The sequence below is a fragment of the Lemur catta genome, chromosome 11 (genome assembly GCF_020740605.2).
Source record: "Lemur catta isolate mLemCat1 chromosome 11, mLemCat1.pri, whole genome shotgun sequence".
Lineage (NCBI taxonomy): Eukaryota > Metazoa > Chordata > Mammalia > Primates > Lemuridae > Lemur > Lemur catta.
Genome location: NC_059138.1, coordinates 32,838,902 through 32,860,010, shown reverse-complemented (window position 1 = coordinate 32,860,010; position 21,109 = coordinate 32,838,902). Strand labels below are relative to the sequence as shown.

General features: G+C 36.0%; 1 protein-coding gene and 1 pseudogene across 6 annotated transcripts in view; both read left to right on the top strand.

Moving 5' to 3' along the window:
- Window positions 1–21,109, top strand: part of ZNF277 (zinc finger protein 277) — a 94,846-nt gene that overhangs the window by 31,875 nt on the left and 41,862 nt on the right. For 2 of the 5 annotated variants that reach the window (XM_045565116.1, XM_045565120.1), the window contains exon 2: window positions 15,561–15,762. In XM_045565116.1, coding sequence (XP_045421072.1) covers window positions 15,561–15,762 — 202 coding nt within the window. Of the gene's footprint in view, window positions 1–10,845; window positions 11,063–15,560; window positions 15,763–21,109 lie in introns of all 5 variants that reach the window. The other 3 variants (XM_045565118.1, XM_045565119.1, XM_045565117.1) reach the window with 2 other exon arrangements.
- Window positions 18,313–19,479, top strand: LOC123647568 (annotated as a pseudogene). Its single transcript, XR_006738284.1, has one exon. The product of XR_006738284.1 is annotated as a 40S ribosomal protein SA-like (transcript).

Here is a 21,109-nt window from a genome sequence, read left to right as displayed (position 1 = left end):
ATGGCATGGCCTGCAAATCTGTACAAAGGAAATTAAGCCACAGATACATCCCAAAGATTTTTTTTTTTTTTTAGTACTTCAACAGGGAATGCATTTTCTAGATAATTAACCACTAAAAAGATTACTTAAGAACTATTAATTCAAGAGACACTGTCCAGTGGTTTTGCTTTTTAGTTGTTTGCTTTTCATGGTTTTGTTTACAGAGTCCAAAGGGCCTTTTATTTTAAGAAAAAGAAAGAAAGAAAAAGGAAGTTTTAGGAAAGATTTTTAATGTTCAAGTCTTTATTAGAGAAACTGAGAGGGAAAGTTGTAAATGTGTTAGTGCATGCACAAAAGTAATAGCTCACACAAACTAAGGAGCCGTTCTCATTTTGGACTTTCAGCCTCTAGTCTGCCCTTTCTAGAAAAGGAATAAAAGGATTAAAAGGATTTTGTGTAGTGTCTCAGGTCCCAAATCGATAGGTAATGTGAATTAAGCAATCTCGGACTTACAGATACATTGAGGGGGAAAAACTATCTTAAAACATTTTACAAAGCGGGTAAGTTTACCTATCACACGAACTTCCTGAGATATGGGTATAATAACTTCTAGAACACCAACAAGATTAAAAGGAGGAAGAAGACAAAAGTAAGTCTTTTCCCCTCTCCAGCATAGTTTCTTTGTTTGCTTTGTTTGGTAGTTCCTTTTGTTTAAAAATATGTCACCTATATTTTAAAAATAGGTATTATACTATAAATATGGTTTTCTATCATTTTTTTCATTTGACGGTGTGTCCTGAGTATTTTCCCATACCGCTAAATCTCTCAAAATGCATTTTAATGGCTCACTTAATTTCTGTAATTCATTTGTTCTCTTATTATTGGATATTGGGTCATTTCTATTTTTTTTGCTATCATCAAATTAACAGCAATGTATATTCTTGAATAAACCCCTCAGTCTTGCTTCCATAGGTCATTATTTCTAGGAAGGGATCAGCCTTACTACTTTAATTTTCTAATTATATTTCAGAGTGTAAGGAATGTATTAGTTTCCTAAAACTAGGGCAAGATGGGAGTGAAATCAGGAAGGGAGGCTAGGCAGAGAGCACAGGTGATGGAAACAGATTTGAGCCTACTCAGGTGTCTGTGCTATCTTTTCTGACTTCCAAGATGAATAGATAGTTACAGCATAGAATGATTGCGTGTTTCATCTGAGGTTCACCTCTTACAAATTTACAGTATTTTTCTTTTAGTCTTAACAGTTTTTTCAGGATTTGGTAGAATTGTTAATATCATTCAAAGCTAGTCACAGAAATGTGTGTGAGAAAGATTAGAACTTGTGATAATAGGTCACATAACCCTTAATTAGTTTCTAGTAGATCTTGCCTCAGGGTTCTGTTTATGGGTCTGCCCAGGTAGCTTGGGAAGATGCCAGCCAATGGTAATTTCATAAATTTTATAGTAATCATTCTGAGCAATGCATTCGAGTCTTTGAATTCCCTGCATGGCTTCCTGTATACTCTAGGTTATCTGGTGTCATCAGTTTCAACCAGGTGCTTGAGTGGTGGGAATGAAGTTTCAGCTTTGATGTTTTCCGTCAAAACTAGTAATAATGTATATCCTAGGAGACTAACCGTGCCTCCTTTTATCCTTTGTAAAGCCTGTTTCACCTAACAGCCAAAGATTTGGTTTTTAGCCTATAAAAATATGGGAGAATGCAAAATAAATTTGCTGCATCCTATAAAGAGCTAATAGATGGTATTTCATATGCCTAGCTATATCTACTTTCTGGTTGTGTTTTTGTTTTTCAGATTAACTTCATTTTTACTGATAATAGTCACTTCTTGCTTTTTCTGAGAGGAAAGAATGGTAATTCTCAAATTGATGATGGAAAAAAAATCTAATTTTTCTAATGTTAAACTCTTTCCTCATTTATGTTCATACTTCTTGTCTAAATATTACCACATGTGTAACATTTCACCCCAAATCCTTAAATTCTTTAACCTTCATGATCGTTTTAGAATTGTACCTGTTTTTATGAGTTTATTCATAATCATCTCTCCATTAAAAAACACTACTGCTCATTTGTTTAATCCTTGTGAATAACAAAGGCTTTAGTCAAAGCTCTTGTGTCATTCTGCTTGCTTTCACTTGAACATTCTATAATAGAAAACTTTTTTAAAGCAAGGTGACCTGAACTACCATTTATCCCAAATAAAATCAGTTATTTGGTTTTTAAATAACATTTTTGACCTATACGAAGGCAGTAGACATCTTAGAATTCTATTTAGTTTTTAAAGCACTGTGCTAAAGGCTTAGAGTATTATCCTCTACTAAATATTTATTCTTCTCTTCAGTGTCTTGTAGCATATGAGTACCAAGGGTGTACTCATTTTCTTTAGAAATTGGTGTTCCCTAACTCATTACTTTCTATTTCTCTACAATGACTTCTTTACACTGCTCTCAGACAGCTTGCGTTTAATAGCTCTCCTCCTTCCTACAATCTGCCCTGCTAGTTTTGCAGCCTCAATAGATTTCATCTCTCTTCACGTTCTGTCTTCCAAATTACTGAGACATTTTAAAAAGCAATAAAAAAAAAAAGATTATCAAGCCATGTAGATAGACTGCTTGCCCAGATTTATTGATCTTAAAATGGCCAAGCTGCTGGCCAGGAATTTTCAGCTTTATATTAAAGTTCAGTGAAATCCAAAGAGAGAGCACTGTACAGAATTTTGTCATTACAAAGAGAACTTTGGACTTTAAATTCCCACAGCAAACAATATTTTTAGTTTCAATTTTTTTTTAGGAGTTGTCTATTTGCCTTAATTACTTTTTTGTGAAAAAAGTATTTTACGTTATTTGTTTTCGGCATTGATATATTAAAGGGTAAGTTAATTATTAATATATCAATGAAGGTAATTTAATGACAGAAAAGTTTTGTTCTGTGGGATTGCCTATTAGAGTGTTTTGTAAACAATCTAAGGTTATATATTTTTAAGAAAAATATTTTGTCTTATTAGTGTAAAATATGCTATTCATATCTAGAAACTCTTCAAAGCTTACCATTTAAGAAGTTATATTTTAAATTTGTTTCAATTAAAAATATAGATACTTTTGGTTGTAGAAGTGGATGGATAATGCTGCCTAACTTCATATGGACTTAGCCATTCACAGTGTCCATAAAAAATAAGAAAAAATAGAACAGAGCAATAATAAATTGCCCTGTATTGTATTTAAAATAACAACATTCCTACTGTCAAGAAAGGGAAGGGGAAACCAAGGTTTCTCTGTCATAATCCAAATGTTAAGGTATTTGCTCAGGGAGATACAGTGACTCTAGCTGGGCTCTGGATTCTGACTTTGTGGATTTCATTCCTCTCTACTTCCTACTGGCTGTGTAACCCTGTATAATCTTTTAGTCAAGGAAAAGGCCATTACTCAATATCTAAAATAGCTGGATTTATTGTTGCTGGAGAGCGGAGACCTGCACTTGTAAGGCACAGCCTTTCTCAATCGGCAGACTATTGATCTTACTTAGGGTTTGGGGAATTGTAGAGATCAGGCACTAGCAAGCAGACTCAGAAGCAGGAACGTGGGGGGATTGGTGGACCTTTGGCTATGGCAGTATAGTCACTGAATGAGGCTGTTGCCAATTGACTGATTTTCAGAAATGTGATAATGGAATTGAGTTGTCACAGACCCACTGAGACAAGTTTTAAACTGTTTATGAGTCTTACTACTTAACAGTAACAAAACTGCCTTCCTCATAGGATCTGAAAATTAAATGAAAGATTATATGTAAACTTCGTAGCATAATGCCTAATAAAAATAAGCCATCCACTTCATCAGTCTGACCTTGAAGAGAGTAAAGCCCCTTAACTATGAAAGCTCCAGCTTTTAGAGTTCTAGATCATCACTCTGGGCAGTGTGGGCCCTCAGATTTTTCTCAGTGCCCAGTGTTACACAGTACATACCATTCATTTGCATTTGTGTGTGTAGTTACTACACAGCTCTGCAATGTCAGGTTTTTGTGCAGTGTTTATGTCAGTTTTAAATAGTTATCATTTGCTTTCTAGACCAGTGGGCTTTTTATGGGCTTGGTTTTGTTTTTAAGCTTTATGAGCATCAAAGATCTCTTTGAAAACCTTTTGAAAGCTGTGAACCCTTTCCCCTGAGAAATATATATGTGTATGTACACATTTTTGTAGACAGTTTCATGGGTTCTCAGAGTTCATGAAAGTTCAGGCCCTGCTCTTCAGAACAACCTCTGCTCAAAAAGGTTCTCTATCAGAATCTTCAACTCTGGAAATAGAAGTCTCAGTTGCAGGGCACTGGGCAATACCAATAAATAGCCATTTATGACAGAAAACACACAATGTATATTGTGGTTTAAGGGCAAAGGCTGAAATGCACTGGACAGGAAAGTACCAGGTTCTAGAAGCTACATGACATTTTCCAGGCAACAGTGTAGGCCAGTGCAATGGGTTTTGAAGATTAGTGTACATAGCTACACCTGGGGATCCTGCTCTGGGCCCTACCCCAAGAATTTGATTAATTAGGTCTGAGGTAATTCTGGTCCTAACCACTCTTTGAGAAAAGCTGAATTACTTTATAAAATCTAAACGTTGTTATTGACACGGCAAGTTCTCCCTAACCAGTTACCTGCCTTCCTCTCCAGTCTTATTTTTGGCATCTGTCCCCCTGCACTTTACAAGTCCTATGAAACAATTTCTCAAGAAGATCTTGTGATGTCAGGTTTGTAGGCCAGTGATTCTTAAATTGTGTCAGACTCACCTGGCCAACTGTTAAAATGCAGATTTCTTTTCTGGGCCCCACCCGCAGAATTTCTGATTCATTAGATCCTGGGCTAGGGCCCAGTAATTTGTATTTCTAAGGAGTTCCCAGATGATGTTGATGCTGCTGGTTTGGCCCACACTTTGAGAACTACCACTGGAGGCCTTGATACATTATTACCACTTACCACTGGTCAAAAACAATAATACATTGTTTACTAATACCAACTACTCAAACTCAGTAATTTAACTTGTGTAAATTAATTATCTATAATCACTCGGTGACTGGTCAGTTGAAAAGGGAAATTGATCTTGGTTAGTGTCTAATAACCAATAAAAGTATTGCAGAAATGTCTTTAAGCTTGAGAGAATAGGACAGGGTAGAAAGAAAGCTTTAAACAAAGTATTCCATAAATTAAAAAAAAAAAACCTCAGTAAAATACTAATTGTTTCCTCCTCAGCCCTAGCCTGCCTTTTGCTGAAAGAAGCTTTTGAGACATGGCCTGCATCCCTACCCAGGAATAGGTCTCACTTGTAGTAAAGTCCTGCTCAGGCCCTTCTGCTCTAGAAAGTAAATGAGGAGCTCTGAGGCTAGAGAGATTGTTGACCATCCTTTCTGATTCTCTTCATGTAAGAAAGAATGAAAGAGAGAAAGAGAGAGAAAGAGAAGAGAAAGAAAGAGGGGGGGGAGGGAGGGAAGGAAGGAAGGAAGGAAGGAAGGAAGGAAGGAAGGAAGGAAGGAGAAAGAGAGGGAGGGAGGAAGGGAAGGGAAGGAAAGAAAAAGAAAGAAAGAAAGAAAACAGCTTTATATTCAAAGTCAATCATTATGATATCTGGTTTCTTCTACTAACCTCACCTCCTAACTGCTAATGCCCAAACTTTCTTTAGCCACCACATAACTAAAGATGTAAGTGATCCACATTAAAATATCCATACTCTTTGATCCAGAAATTCTGCTTCTAATAATTAACCCCAAGAAAATTATTAAAAAGGGGGAAAAAATAAGTACAGGTGTTTTTACTGAAATTTTATTTATAAAAACAAGAAATACGTACAACCTAAATATCTGAAATGGAGCATTTGTTGAATAAATTACATTCAAATGTTAGAATATTATGATTATTGTAAGTAATTTTATAGGATATTCAGTGGTGTGGAAAGTTACTTGTAGCATAGTAAGTGGGGAGAAAAGCCAGTATCAAGGTTTTTTTGGATTAATTTTTTTATCTTGAAATATATAGGCAAACCTCAGAGATAATGCAGGTTCAGTTTCAGACCACTACAATAAAGCAAATATTGCAAATAAAGCTAGTCATATGAATATTTTGGTTACTCAGTACATATAAATGTAATGTTTATACTGTAGTCTGTTAAATATATAGTAGCATTATGTCTAAGAAAATATATATACCTTAATTAAAAGATACTTTATTGCTAAAAAATACTAATGATCATCTGAGCCTTCAAGTTGTAATCTTTTTGCTGGCAGAGGGTGGTGTCTCGATGTTAATGGCATCTTACTGATCAGGATGGTGGTCACTGAAGGTTGGGGTGGCTGTGCCAGTTTCTTACAATAAGACAATAAAGTTTGCCACATAGATTGACTCCTCCTTTCATGAAAGATTTCTCTGTAGCATTTGATGCTATTTGATAGCATTTTACCCACAATAGAATTTATATCAAAATTGGAGTCGGTCCTCTCAAACCCTGCCACTGTTTTATCAACTAAGTTTGTAGAATATTCTAAATCCTTTGTTGTCATTTCAAGTCTTCATAACCTCTTCACCAGAAGTAGATTCGATCTCAGGAAACCACTTTCTTGGCTCACCCATGAGAAGCAATTCCTCATCCCTCCTCTGTTCAAGTTTTGTCATGAGATTGCAGAAATTCAGTCACATCTTCAGGGCCCACTTCTAATTCTGTTGCTATTTCCACCACATGTGCAGTTATTTCCTCTGCTGAAGTCTTGAACCCCTCAAAGTCATCCATGAGAGCTGGAATCAACTTTCTTCCAAACTCCTGATAATGTTGATATTTTGATCTCCTCCCCTGAATCACAGATGTTCTTAATGGTATGTAGAATGGTGAATCCTTTCCAGAAGGTTTTCAGTTGACTTTGCCCAGATTCATCCGAGGAATCGCTATGGCAGCTATAGGCTTATGAAATGTATTTCTTACATAGTAAGACTTGAAAGTCAAAATGACTCCTTGATCCGTGGGCTGCAGATGGATGTTGTGTTAGTGGTATGAAAACAACATTAATCTCCTCTACATCTCCATCAGAGCTCTTAGGTGACTATGTGCATTGTCAATGAGCAGTAATATTTGGAAAGGAATCTTTTTTGAGTAGAAGTCTCAACAGTGGGCTTAAAATATTAAGTGAAGCATGTGCTGTCATTGGGCTTTGTTGTTCCATTTTTAGAGCACAGGCAGAGTAGAATTAGCATAACTTTTAAGGGCCCTGAGGACCTTCAGAATGGTAAATGAGCATTGGCTTTCAACTTAAAGGCACCAGCAGCATTAGGCCCTAACAAGAGAGTCAGCTTGTCCTATGAAGCTTTGAAGCCAGACATTGACTTCTCTCTAGCTATGAAAGTCCTATATGGCATCTTCTTGAAATAGTAGGCTGTTTTGTCCACTTAGAAAATCTGTTGTTTAATGTAGCCACTTTGATCAGTTATGTTAAGTAGATCTTCTGGATAACTTGCTGCTTCACCTTACACTTTTACAGAGATGGCTTCTTTCCCTAAGCCTCGTGAACCAACCTTTGCCAGCTTCCAAATTTTCTTCTGCAGCTTCTTCACCTCTCTCAGCTTTCGTAGAATTGAAGAGAATTAGGATCTTGTTCTGAATTAGGCTTTGGCTTCAAAGAATGTTGGGGCTGGTTTGATCTTCTATCCAGACCCTCACTAATATTTTCTCTATATCTGCGATAAGGCTGTTTCACCTTATCGTTCATGTGTTTACGGTCGTAGCACTTTTATTTCCTTCAAGAACTTTTCTTTTGCATTCACAGCTTGGCTGTTTGGCATGGCAGGCTTAGCTTTCAGCCTATGTCAGCTTTCATCATGCCTCCTCACTAAGTTTAATCATATCTAGCTTTTGATTTATAGTAAGAGATGGGTGTCTCTTCCCTTGAACACTTAGAGGCCATTGTAGAATTAATTGGTCTAATTTCAATATTGTCATGTCTCAGAGAATAGGGAAGCCCGAAGAGAAGGAAAGAGATAGGAGAATGGCCAGTGGAGCAGTCAGAATACACACATTTATCAGTTAAGTTTGCTGTCTTACATGGGCGTGGTTCTTGGCACTGTAAGACAATTGCAGTAGTAACAACAAAGATAACTGATCACAGATCAACATAACAGGTATAATAATAATGACGAAGTTTGAAATATTATAAGAATTACCAAAAGGTAGCCCAGATACGAAGCAGGAGCACATGCTGTTGGAAAAATGGCACTGATAGACTTGCTCTACACAATTACCACAAGCCTTCGATTTGTAAAAAAAAACACAACATCTGTGAAGCATAATAAAATGAGGTATGACAATACTTAAAGAAAAAACGTCTTAATGTTAATAATGGTTATTTCTGAATGGTGAGATTATGGGTGTTTTTTCCCTTCATTTTGCTTACAAGTTCTATAGTGAACTATGTATTCATTTTTGCATTTAGAACATTTTGTTTTAAAATGCTATAAGGCTTAATCACAATAGTTCAGTGAGAATTTTAATCAAAGTAATTACATCAGTCAACCAAAAAGTACAGAAGACCATTCAGAGATGTTCTTTCATTTTGAATAAGAGGAGAATGTGGAAGTCCTAGAACAGTAGCGGTGCTTCTCTATAGAAAGGAAGAGTCCTCATTTGGAGAGGGAAGGGTGCAGAAAGAAGCTACTGGAGGCAGATATTTGCTGGCTCTGCTCTGTTAACCTTTAAATGATAAGGACAGACAGAGCTGTGAGTAGTATTGTCATCTTGCTACAGACAGAGGCAACTCTGCTTCCTATGGTTAACATTTTTACATTTACTTTTTAATTCTTAAGATTGCTGTATAGTTACTGTCTAGCCATTGGGTCACTAACAATGGTCCAGGATTATCAACAGATAGAAAATCACAAACTAAAAAATGAAGACTTTTTTTTGACAACGGATTAAGAGCTGCAACAGCTTCTGAAATTTCAGGTGAAATATTTGAACACCCTACCAGCATACCATAACAACAGACTAACTTTTGAAAATAATTATAAAATATAGGTATGTGGAATATTGAAAACCCTATTTTTCAAGCTCTAAAGTTTTATTGTACTCCTGAAAACAATTGCTTCACCAAAAACTAGCAGTGCCAGTAATGCGGTGTTTTCCTTGTTTTCAAAATATCCCTTGGCTATTTATAGTTCTAGATCTTCTCTTATGGAGTTATTGATGTCACACAAATGTTGAATTTTAAAGAAATTGTTCTTGAAGTTTTTAAATAATCTCTAAATGTACCAAAAAATATATATACCTATGTTTTCATAAATGTAGGCGTCATTTCTTTGATATTAATAAACTTTGTACTCTTTATTCTTTTTTTTTTTTTTTTTTTTTTTTAAGTAAGAATTTGTTCATCCCAATGGTTTTCACCTAGGGGCGGGTAGGTGAAAAAGCTTCCCAAATTATCATAACAGTATCTTTTCCCTAATTGCGAATCACTGGTTTAAAATACAGCAGAAATGACAGCTGGTGGTAAGATTCAGAGCAAAGCACTTTTGTGTTCTGAAAGATTGACCACTACTATAACCTCTTAATATATTTTTAAGAACATTGGATATATTGAATAGCATTATTTTTCGCTTAGCTTATTTTATACAACCCAATAACTTATTTTACATTTTTGTATTTTATTTAATGACTATCGTGCAATCATGCATAATCAGTGTTTAGTGGAGTGCTGGGATTTTGGAAACCTGATGTCTTTGGGTGCTGATCTCATTTTTATCAGTTTCAGCAATCAAACATTTCCCTAATATGTTTTAACTTTAGAATCTTATTGAAAATAATTCTATTTGAAAAGTCTTATTTCTTAAATGCTTTCAGTTTTATAGAATTAGAGTTAAGAATGAGAAGAGGTTGGGGAAGAAAGAGAAAAGGAGGACAATGAACAATGCTTTTAATAATTGCAAACATTTGATTAGCTTTTGCTGGCTATTTCTCTCTTGCTTGCTTCTAAAAGTCCCCTTAATTTTTTTCACCTTCCGCATTTTTCCATTCTTTTTATTAATGTGCATCTCATTGCTAGGGAATATCTGCCTATGGGGAGAGTATTAGGAGATTTGAGGCTTCAGATCTGAGAGGCAAAGAGAGAAACAAGATTTTTATCTATTGTTGCCACTTCCTCATTCCACAATGGTTCCACAATGGGTATGTGAGCCCACTGCACTTTCAAAATAGCAGTGGTGGCAGCTTACCCCAGCCAAGACCTTATCCAAGATTTCCTTGGATACTCCCACAGATGATTGAAATTCTTCAACAACAGGAACTCAACCTTTCCTTTCTTAGAGACAACTAAGCACTTTTGTTAACTCTGGCCCAGTATATAAGACCAGTTCAAATGAATCTGAATGATTTTGAGTGCCTTTTCTAGAAAGTCAAGGGTATTTCATGGCAGTTTGCCATGAAGGTTAATTTAATTTTCCTATAATTCAAGTCCATCAAGGAAAATAAACTCTCATTGAGGCACAGCCTTTCTTTCACCTAGTGACCAGAGAAAGTGATCATGTATGTAAGCATAGAAATGGAAAGGAAGGAAAGTTGACCATTAAGGAAGAAAAACTCATTTTAGATTTAGAGGGAAAATATACCACATGCCTGTGCTCACACTCACACAAAGCTTAGTGGCTGAGTATTTTGGAATTTGCTTTCAAACTTGAAAGCCGTAGGGCTTAATTGATATTTTTTAAAAATTTATTTAGTTTGAATAAGACTTACCAGGTAAAGAGCAGTTTTCCTCAGGAGCTTGAAATACCTAATTAGTATTATTTGTATGTTTCTTAAGGATTTACAATGTGTTGGTTTTTTTGTCTTTCAGTGTTCTCATATAGGACCTCATCCCACATAGGATCATTTGGCAAACACTAGAAAATATGGAGTGATCTTAGAATACAAGATGTACAAAGAATAATAGTTTATAGACTATTGTTCTGGAAATTTTTTTGCATATCCAAAATTAAAGTCCAAAGTAAAGATTTTTTTAGAATCATGATAACTACCTTTGGATCAAAGTAAAAAACATACGAAAACCATAGGTGAGTTGCTATGTTTTTTTCAGGACATATAATTTTTCCCTGGCTTGCTTAATTTGATTTACTTTCAGTTTTTTAAAGATAATTATTGTATATCTATTTCATGTGGTTTGTATAAACATCTGGTTCAGTTTCATTGATTGCCACTTAATAACTTCAAATAAACAGTCACTTAGGTATTTTGTTTTAATGTAGATTTCTTGAGGATCTTCTTTACTTTTAAGACTCTGAATCTCTTTAATATCAGCGTTTTTTTCCATGAGTCAATACCCCAGATCTTAAGACTGGGAATCTTGAGTGATACTATTTTACCCCATGTAATGTTTGCGTTAGATTATGCTGGTTAATTAAATTTACCGTTGACTACAGTTAGGATTTTAATGCCTTTGTTTATTTCCAGCTTTACCAATGAAAATCCCTACATTTATATTCCAAATCCCTTATCTCATAAGATATTTACATATCTGGACTTTTTTGGAATAAATTATTCTAGTTAATAATTTCATTATTCTCTAAATGAAAAATCTATCCGAAATAGTTGCTAATTTGAAAGTACCACTCGACTTTATTCTAAAGTATTGCTATGTTTAAGACATAAACCAAAGAGAGAAATGCATTTGTAGAATTGTCAGAAAAACAGAATACTTTCTATTCCGTAGAAAAATAAAACTAATTTTTTTCAAGGAACTAATTGATACAAGACAGATATACATATGTAGTTTAAGAAATTCAAATGTTCTAAAACAAGAATTTAAATCAGTGGTTATGTGGTACTTACTTTTAAAAGTCCCTTATTTATTAATGTGTTTTTCTATGCCTAAAGAAATTATTTTTTCCTGTTCCATAAAAACAAAACTGTTGCACTAAAAAAATTCATATTAATGAATTAAGACATCAGACACTAAAATAAAAACATGGCATAGCTATTTAATCTTGTAAATAGAGATATTTTTTACTCCTACAATTCAGAAATTTATGATTCTATCAAAAATACTAATTATACTTAATAGGGAGCATCAGATAGGTAATTTACAATTTTCCAGTTGCCAACCCATTTCATTAAAATATTGACTAGACTATTAATGTCAAAGTAATTTCCTGTCAAGTCCAATCAATTAAATTAGGTTAAACCCAACCTCTGTGAATGCACTATGATATTTCCACTGGGCACCACTTATTTAGAAAGCATAATGCAGGCCAATAACCAGTCAAATCTTCTGAATCATAATTTACTCTCCCTTTCTTTTCATCTTTTCCTCCATAGAACTGAATAAATAAGAGCACTCACCAATCTCTGTTTCCCCATTCTTGCCAGAAAGCATTTGGTCAATGTGTTTTGTTACATTGGCCCTTCTGTTAGGATCATCAGTATTGTTTGCATTAGATTATTCTGGTTAATTAAATTTACCGTTGACTACAGTTAAGATTTTAATGCCTTTGTTTATTTCCAGCTTTACCAATGAAAAATCCTTCTACATTTATATTCCCAAATCCCTAATGTCTGCCCCTGACTCCTGCCCCCTACTGATAGAAAGGAGATAAAGTTGAGGACTTTGTGCCAATATCCAGCCTTGAATTTCACTTAGAGCCTCAGCATTCCTAGTCGTGGCCCTCAGTATTAATTTAAATGCTCTGAAGTATCTTTGATAGTATAGAGTAAAAGCAGTAAAGGAAATGAAATATCTTGATGCAAAAGAATATTTGAGGTAATAATACAGCATAAAGGTCCTTCATTTGTCATATTAATAAGGAAAGATTCATATTTATCCACTTACTTTCTCTTCCTAGGATTTATTTCTCTCTAAAATGTCATGAATTTATAATATTTCAAACAACTGCAGCTTCCGCATTATTGTAATTATTACATTATTAAAGAAGACACCACTAATTTGTTTTTATGGAGTTGATTAAGGTAAGAAGGTATCATGCATAAACCAGAAACATAGGTAATCTATAGCCAAGAAGTGAAACTAATGTACCATTTAGTTTCCCACTTTTTTACCAAAGTTGACCTGAGAAAGGAAACTTAATCACAACATTTTTACCATTAGGTAGTTTCAAAGCTAAGAAATGATGGCTTGAAGGGGGGCAGCCCCCAAAATTTTGGATTCTAAAGTGGTTCACTGGTATAATGAGGGGAAGGAGTATGATCACTGTTGTCTCATTAGCCATACATAATATGGATGGGCAATCAAGCCATTTTCCACCTGTAGTCTACTAAACAGTTTGCTCCTGAGTCCGTTTTGTAGTAGCTCTTGAGCTCATTAAGAGTTTCATCCTGAATAACAAACTTTATACTCATTGAACAGCAACTCCTCTTTTTCCTCTCTTCTCAGCCCCTGGCAGCCACCATACAACTTTCTGCTTCAATGATTTTGACTACTTTAGATATTAGAATCATGTGGCAGTATTTGTCCTTCTGTGACTGGCTTATTTCACTTATCATAATATCTTCAAGGTTCATCCATGTTGTAGCAAATAATAGGATTTTCTTTTGAAAAGCTGAATAGTATTCATTGTATTTAAATAGTATATTTTCATTATCTATGCATCTGTTGTTTCCACCTCTTAGCTATTGTCAGTAATGCTTCAATGAATATAGGAGTACGAATATTTCTTTGAGATCCTGTTTTCAATTCTTTTAGACAAAAAACCAGAAATGGGGTGGCTGGATCATAATAGTTCTATTTTTAATTTTTTGAGGAACCTTTATACTGTCTTCAGTAGCAGCAGCTACACCATTTTATATTCCCTACGGTACACAAGGGTTCCAATTTCTCGATATCCTTGCCAATACTTGTAATTTTCTATTTTTTGGTAGTGGCCATCTTAACAGATGTGAGATGATATGTCATTGTGGTTTTGATTTCTGTTTCCCTGATGTTGAACATCTCTTCATATACTATTGCCCATTTGTATGTATTTGGAGATCTGTCCATTCAAGTCCTTGGCCCATTTTTTAATCTGGTTATTTTGTTTTTTCACTATTAAATAGTAGGAGTTTTTTATATATATTGATTATTAATCCTTTTTCATTGACTTAGAGCAGCCTATGGGAGGCTTAGCTTCAGTGCAAATGGAATTTCTGAACATAGCACCTGAGGTCTTCTTGTAGATTGTGCTCATAGCAGCAGGAGATTTGAATGGTGCATTTCCATGGCCATTATATCTGCTGAATCAGGATCTGCATTTTTTCAAAATCTCCAGGAGATTTATGTGCACATTAAACTTTGAGAAGCACTGCCCTAAAATAATAATTTGACATTTTTAGGATCATACACAGTCAATAAAATTGTTAATAATCAGCATAGAATCTCCTTAAAACTCAGCTTCCTTGGGATGGTAGTTTTTATAGTTCATTTGAACAAAGTTGCTATTCAAAGTGAGAACTAACACAGATAATTTGTTATTATTAATTTATAACACATTTTTGAAGTGAATATGGATCAAAAGCAGAATTTCCAAGATGAACTGATATTAATCTAATTTCAAAGACTGTGGAATACCCATCTTCCTTCCTTATTCCTCCCGCCCTCACTCCCTCTTTCCCTCCTTCCTTCTTTCCTTCTCTCCCTCTCTCTCTCTTTCTCCCTCTACTTCCATCCTCCACTCCCTCCCCAAAATGCCAAAGGTCTTACCCTAGTTTCTTTACTCTTGTTTTCTGGTTACCAACAGCCTGTGTAAGTGACAGGTCCAAAATTCTACTCTGATGACTAAAGGAGGCTCTTGACACAACTGGCTGCAGATTCAGGCCCTAAAATCAGAGACATAGACCTTACACACTTCACTGAAGGTACTGTAGGTGATGTTAGAAAAAGGAATAGTACAGACAGGAAAATGTTTGCCCCATATGTCTAGTAAATGAGCATTCATCTCTTTGTTCACAGAAGCCTGACATGTGATACACAATTGTGTAATAAGCAAAAGATAAATATAAATCAACATAGAAAATTGCCATTAGGTCCATCCAGCACATGCTGTGTCAACCCAATGTGAGAGCCATCTTCTCTGTATGTGACAAATAATCAGAAACAGAAAGTAGTTTGCAGGTGTGACAGGAAGCAGCTTAAAAGACAGGCCTGGCGTCATCTGTAGCTTCAGTATATACCATTCACTTCACTTAGTGTGATGACTCTCATCAGAGGTCACAATTGGGTCTTAGAACCTTACCCCAGCGTGTTGCAGCCTTTCCCCTTGCAAGTACCCGGGGAATTGCTGCCCTTGGCCAGTGTCCAAGAAGGCGGCTTGAACAGCTGCCCTGACGAATGGGTTTCCCCCATTCAACCAAGCAAATGGGGAGTTTGAACTGCTTTGCAATATTCCCTGCCTCTGGGTTGCAAAAGATGTTTAAAATGATAAGAAAGTATCCTACTTTCTGGCACTATGTTTTTTTTTTTTTTGGAGGTATGTAAATATCTTTAGGATCCTTTTAATGCAGGAGGTGAGAAGAAATCATCCATCTAAAGAGTTGGTTTCAGCTTTTTTTTTTTGTCTTTCCCAGACAGTAAGGATTGTATCCTAGAGCCGCTTTCCCTGCCAGAAAGTCCAGGTGGCACCACCACTTTAGAAGGTTCTCCATCTGTGCCTTGTATTTTCTGTGAAGAACATTTTCCTGTGGCTGAACAAGACAAACTTCTGAAGCACATGATTATTGAGCATAAGTTTGTCATAGCTGATGTCAAGTTGGTTGCTGATTTCCAAAGGTAAGTTTTGTTTTTCTCTGTGAAAGAATTAAATTTATTTATTACTAGAGGACTAGCACAAAAATGAAAATTCATAGTCTTTTTGAGGTTTCTCCTTAGACTTTTTAAAAAAATCTTTGCACTTTTTTTTTAGTGTATAAGTTATATTTGAGAATTTCACATACTAATTCATTTACTACAAATTCTCAAAACAGATCCACTTTCCAAGGAGTAGGTATTATTCCCTTTGCAATATCCATGACATTGTTGATGTCTATCAGATTAATGTCCTTTTCATGTTTTAGGCCATAGGCAATTCTCTAACTGAGTGAGTCCTTCTAGAAAGCCCGGAATAGACTTGGTAGGAGGCCATCCAAAAGGCAATGTTTGGGAACCAGGGACCCTTGGAGCCTTTCAAGCCAAAAGGATATTTCCCAAACAAATCTCGATTTAAGTACTGTGATGAAGTTGAAAACCAGAAAAAAGTTGCATCATTCAAAAAGTCAAAGGAGTATAAGAATAGACGCTATTGAGGTCACTGAGGTACTGAGAGAAAGAGGACAAGGAAGATGAAAAAGCAGATGGAGATGGGTACTTACGGAGCTATCAACACTGGGCAAGGATGAAATGTTCTTTCTATATGGGATCTAACCTACACAGCCAGGGCCCAAAGTGAACTAGACTCTACTTAGAAGCCCCTGACTTGGAATGATCCATACCAGTAGGCTAGCAATATAGGCAATTATTCCTTTTTTCCCAACTTATAATTTCTAGAAGTAGTGGTCCAAGAAAAATGCCTTCCCTTAAGCAGCTATAGTGAAATAATTATGTTCATATCATGATTATATGAGGCTTGGAGGCATTTTCCATAGAAGGCAGCATCTTGTTGGTTACTGGCCTGTACAGTTACTGAAAGTATACAATTCGATGTATCTGATGCCCAGACATTGTGATATCCCTGGATCTAAACTCTGTACCTCCCAGACCACATAGATCATTCCTAGCAAGCAACTTCTTTCTTATGATGAGTCTTGCAAAGCTGCAAGCTGTATTATTAAGAGTTGACTGTGAAACCAAACAGGCCTAGGGTTGAATGCATACTTCAAGACTTCCTAACCTTGTGACTTCCAGAAAGCTATCTTCTCTAAACATCTATTTCCTCATCAAAAAAATAGGGTAATGCCAGCCCTCATAAGATTGTCGAATATTATATAAAACAGGGTATGTATAGTACCTGCTAGTGCCTGAGACATAATGTGTACCTGATAAATGGTAGCCAAAATTTTATTTGTATTTTTATTACCAAAGATATATTTGAAATCCTAGTTTCTTCAACTGTAGCTTGAATTTTCAATAGATATTTATGCTGGCATAAAAATCTAATTATCATTTGTAAAATTTAACTTTTGAGAGAATTTTATTCAGGGTTCTAAATAATCTAAACTTCTACAAAGAAAATTTGTTTTTAATTTGGAATAGCCAGCATACCCACGGGGGTAGTATTAGCTATTCCCTAGCCCTGATCTCTGCCCTTCATGTTCCTCCCAACTGCCTAGCACCTGTACTGAATATCCACTGTGTGCCTTCTGTATGTGGCCCCTGTATCCACTCAGTATTGCTATTTTGGGGTAGATTTTGGTGTTGCCCGATCTGGGAGCAGACATGGAACATAGTTGGGGGGAGAGTTATATGAACGACATATGTTAGCAACTAGTAAAATAAAGTAATTCCTTATATACTTTCAGATGAGGCATTCTGTGCTTTATTCTTATTCGCTGTTCTTTATTTTCAATTAAAGTGTGTGTGTATGTTCATTCTTGGAGTATTCTGGGAACTTTCTTATATATAAAACCTAGTTATATGTGGTCAGATCTTTTACCCTTTTTTGAGAGTAAAATTGATTGATAGTGTTAAGATTTTTCTTTCTCCCCTTAAAATCTTTGAGAAATTTCTGAATCAGAGTTATATTCTCCTTTGTATTTATGTATGATAGTTAAGTACTTATATTTGTACTAGTCAATCTTTCTGTTTTTATCATTGACATTAATCTCATCCATATGTGGGCAGGAAAATCAAATTATTTACTAGGTCTCAGGGCTTAGGAATCAATAATTAAATGTTGGGATCAATCATGCTCTAAATGCAGATAGGCAATAACAGATGCTTTAATTAAAAAGGAAAAGATACATATTTGATGGAAGTGCTTTATAAAGTATATATACATGTGTAAAATGTACACAAGTGTACATTTACAAGTGTAAAATACATATGTTGGCATGTATTTTAAATTTGGAAACCTATTGTCAGCTGTCGTCCAAGTATTGAGTGTTTGTGATCAGAGTTAAGTTGGACTCTTCTCAGCATTATGTGACTTGTTGCTAATTTCAGAAAGGAAGTTATTAGGAATGGGGAGGAGGGAACAGTGAGAGTTTCAATGGCATAAGTGGATTCAATGAGAACTTCTTAGAGAGAAATTGTTGCTTCCGAGTACAGTAAGTGATATGGATGATCAATAAATAAGAGATGGACTTACTTTGTGGTTTACAAGAAGCTATAAGTTTTCATATTAAATATATTTGATTTTTTTTAATTGAAATAAAGTAACAGTAAAACTTCCTGGGGCAGAGGAAGTAAAAACAATAAAAAATCTTTCCTTTGAGCCCATTTAACGTAGTTTTTAATACTGAGCTATGCCTTTCTGCACTACCCAGAGAGGGGTCCACACAGCATTGTTCTGGATTCCTGTCATAACTTAAAGGGAAACTTTCACAATGTCCAGAGCCCTTGAAGTCCTGCCAATGAAAGAGGAGAATGTCCTTAAATTACTTGCAGCAGAAACCCACTTAGGTAGCACCAACCTTGACTTCCAAATGGAACAGTACATCTACAAAAGGAAAAGTGATGGCATCTACATCATAAATCTGAAGAGGACCTGGGAGAAGCTTTTGCTGGCAACTTGTGCCATTGTTGCCATTGAAAACCCTGCTGCTGTCAGTGTCTATCCTCCAGGAATACTGGCCAGCAAGCTGTGCTAAAGTTCGTGGCAGCCACTGGAGCCACTCCTGCTGTTGGTGGCTTCACTCCCAGAACCTTCACTAACCAGATCCAGGCAGCCTTCTGGGAGCCACATCTTTTGGTGGTTACTGATTCTAGGGCTGACCACCAGACTCTCATAGAAGCGTCTGACGTTATCCTGCCTACCATTGCTCTGTGTAACACAGATTCTCCTCTGCATTCTGTGGACATTGCCATTCCATGCAACAACAACAGAGCTCACTCAGTAGGTCTGATGTAGTGGATGCTGACCTGGGAAGTTCTGTGTATGTGTGGCACCATCTCCCATGAACATCCATCCATGGGAGGTCATGCTTGATCTCTGCTTCTGCAGAGATCCTACAGAGTTCCTGAAGAGATTGAAAAGGAAGAGTAGGCTGCTGCTGAAGAGGCTATGACCAAGGAGGAATTTCAGGGTGAATGGACTGCTCCAGCTCCTGAGTTCATTGCTACTCAGCATGAGGTTGCAGACTGGTCTGAAGGCGTGCAGGTGCCCTCTGTGCCTATTCAGCAGTTCCCCACTGAAGACTGGAGCACTCAGCCTGCCACAGAAGACTGGTGTGCAGCTCCCACTGCTCAGTCACTGAATGGGTAGGAACAACCACTAAGTGGCCTTAAGCTGTTCTTTCATAGGCTCTTAAGCAAGATGGAAGTAAGGTTGACCGAAAATAAACATCAGTTTCTTTACCAAAAAAAAAAAAAAAACCTTAGTTATTTGCTAGCTTTATGCAGTAGATAAAATTGGTCCAGAAAATAAATGTTAACTCCTAATTCTTGCCCCTTTCTATATTAAATTCCACTCATTCATTGCCACTTAATTAACAACCATATCTCAAACCTTTATGCCTATGTCAGTAAGCACACCAGTTACAGTAGGGGGCTGAGCAGGCAAGCTATTGCTACAAGCATTTTTTGTGAGACAATTCTGTGAGACATGATTTGAAGCTCCTTTGGAAGAAAAAAATATTTACTAATGACCTAGTAATTACTTTTATGGCTTTTTAATAAAGTATGAAATGCTTTGAAAACTGTCATCCAAATAGAGTTCATACCACATGTTATTTCTTGGCGGCCTTTATATATTGAGTAGCTGCAATTGTAGGTTTGAATAAACTAGAGAAGTAGGCAAAAATGCAGAAAAGAAGTACTAAATGATCCTTTAACTTTGAAAAAAATATGTTATAGTGGGTGGGAAAAAATGCCACAAGAAGGATGTATTGAAGATCTGCTATCTTTAAGCTATCTCTCAATTGAATACAATTTATCTGAATCCCTTTACCAGCCACAAGGAAATGTATTAATATGTATTGATACCTCTTAATTTTAAACTAAAAAAGCACTTGTGTGTGTTTAATAACTAGGATGTTTCTTAACTCAAATGTAGACTTAGGTCAAATGTTATGTTCCAGCTGAAGTCTGTTCATATAGTCAACCCCAGTATGATATGCATAATTTCATATTTTTAAGTTGTACGATGGTTTATGGTTATATTTTGCTTTTGTAACAGATGATTTTTTTCTTTTATGTTGTTGTCACACAACCTTTGATCAGGAAGAACACTGAAATGACAGCTTTGTTCCTACTGGACCAATTTATTGTCTGCTTTATCGCCCTTCCCTTGGAAGCCACCTAACACCATCTCAGAGATGTTTTTAGAGATGGCATTTGAAAAACATCATTTCCTAAATACATGACTGCTTGTTAATAGAGCAATAAAATAACTTTTAACCTATGCAAAGACTACCAGACTATGAACTTACAGCAGTGTCTTCTTTTCCTCTATTTCATGAGAACTTACAGCAGTGTCTTTTCTTCCTAACTATTTGAGGAGGGTAACTGAGGTTCTGCTAGACAGAATCTCCCTATGATTTTAAGTCAGTTGATGTTAGTAATTGCTTCCCTTGTGCCTGTCATCTTTCTGATACAAAATAAGTATGTGATGTGATTCTTCATAGGTCAAGGAGACAGAACTCAAAAACTGGAAGGCCTTGGAGACTGAGACCCGTTGACTATTGGAATCATGTGATTGTTACCTCTAGTGGAACTTCTGTGCACCTCTTGCTTGCCTACTTAAGGAGTTCCAAATCAACAACCCTAAACAGATGATACCAACTTTCAGTCCTTAAGTAGGAAGTTAGGAGCAGTTCAGACTGAGGGTTACTGTTAGATAGTGTGCTTTTAAGAAGGGAAAGATTCCCTTCAGACTTCATTTCTGTAGTTCTGTTTCTGCCTTGTCAAAAGGCATTCTATGTGACCTCCTTGGTCTCTGAGGAAAAAAAATGCTTCAAGCATTCATTACAACTATAATTATGGG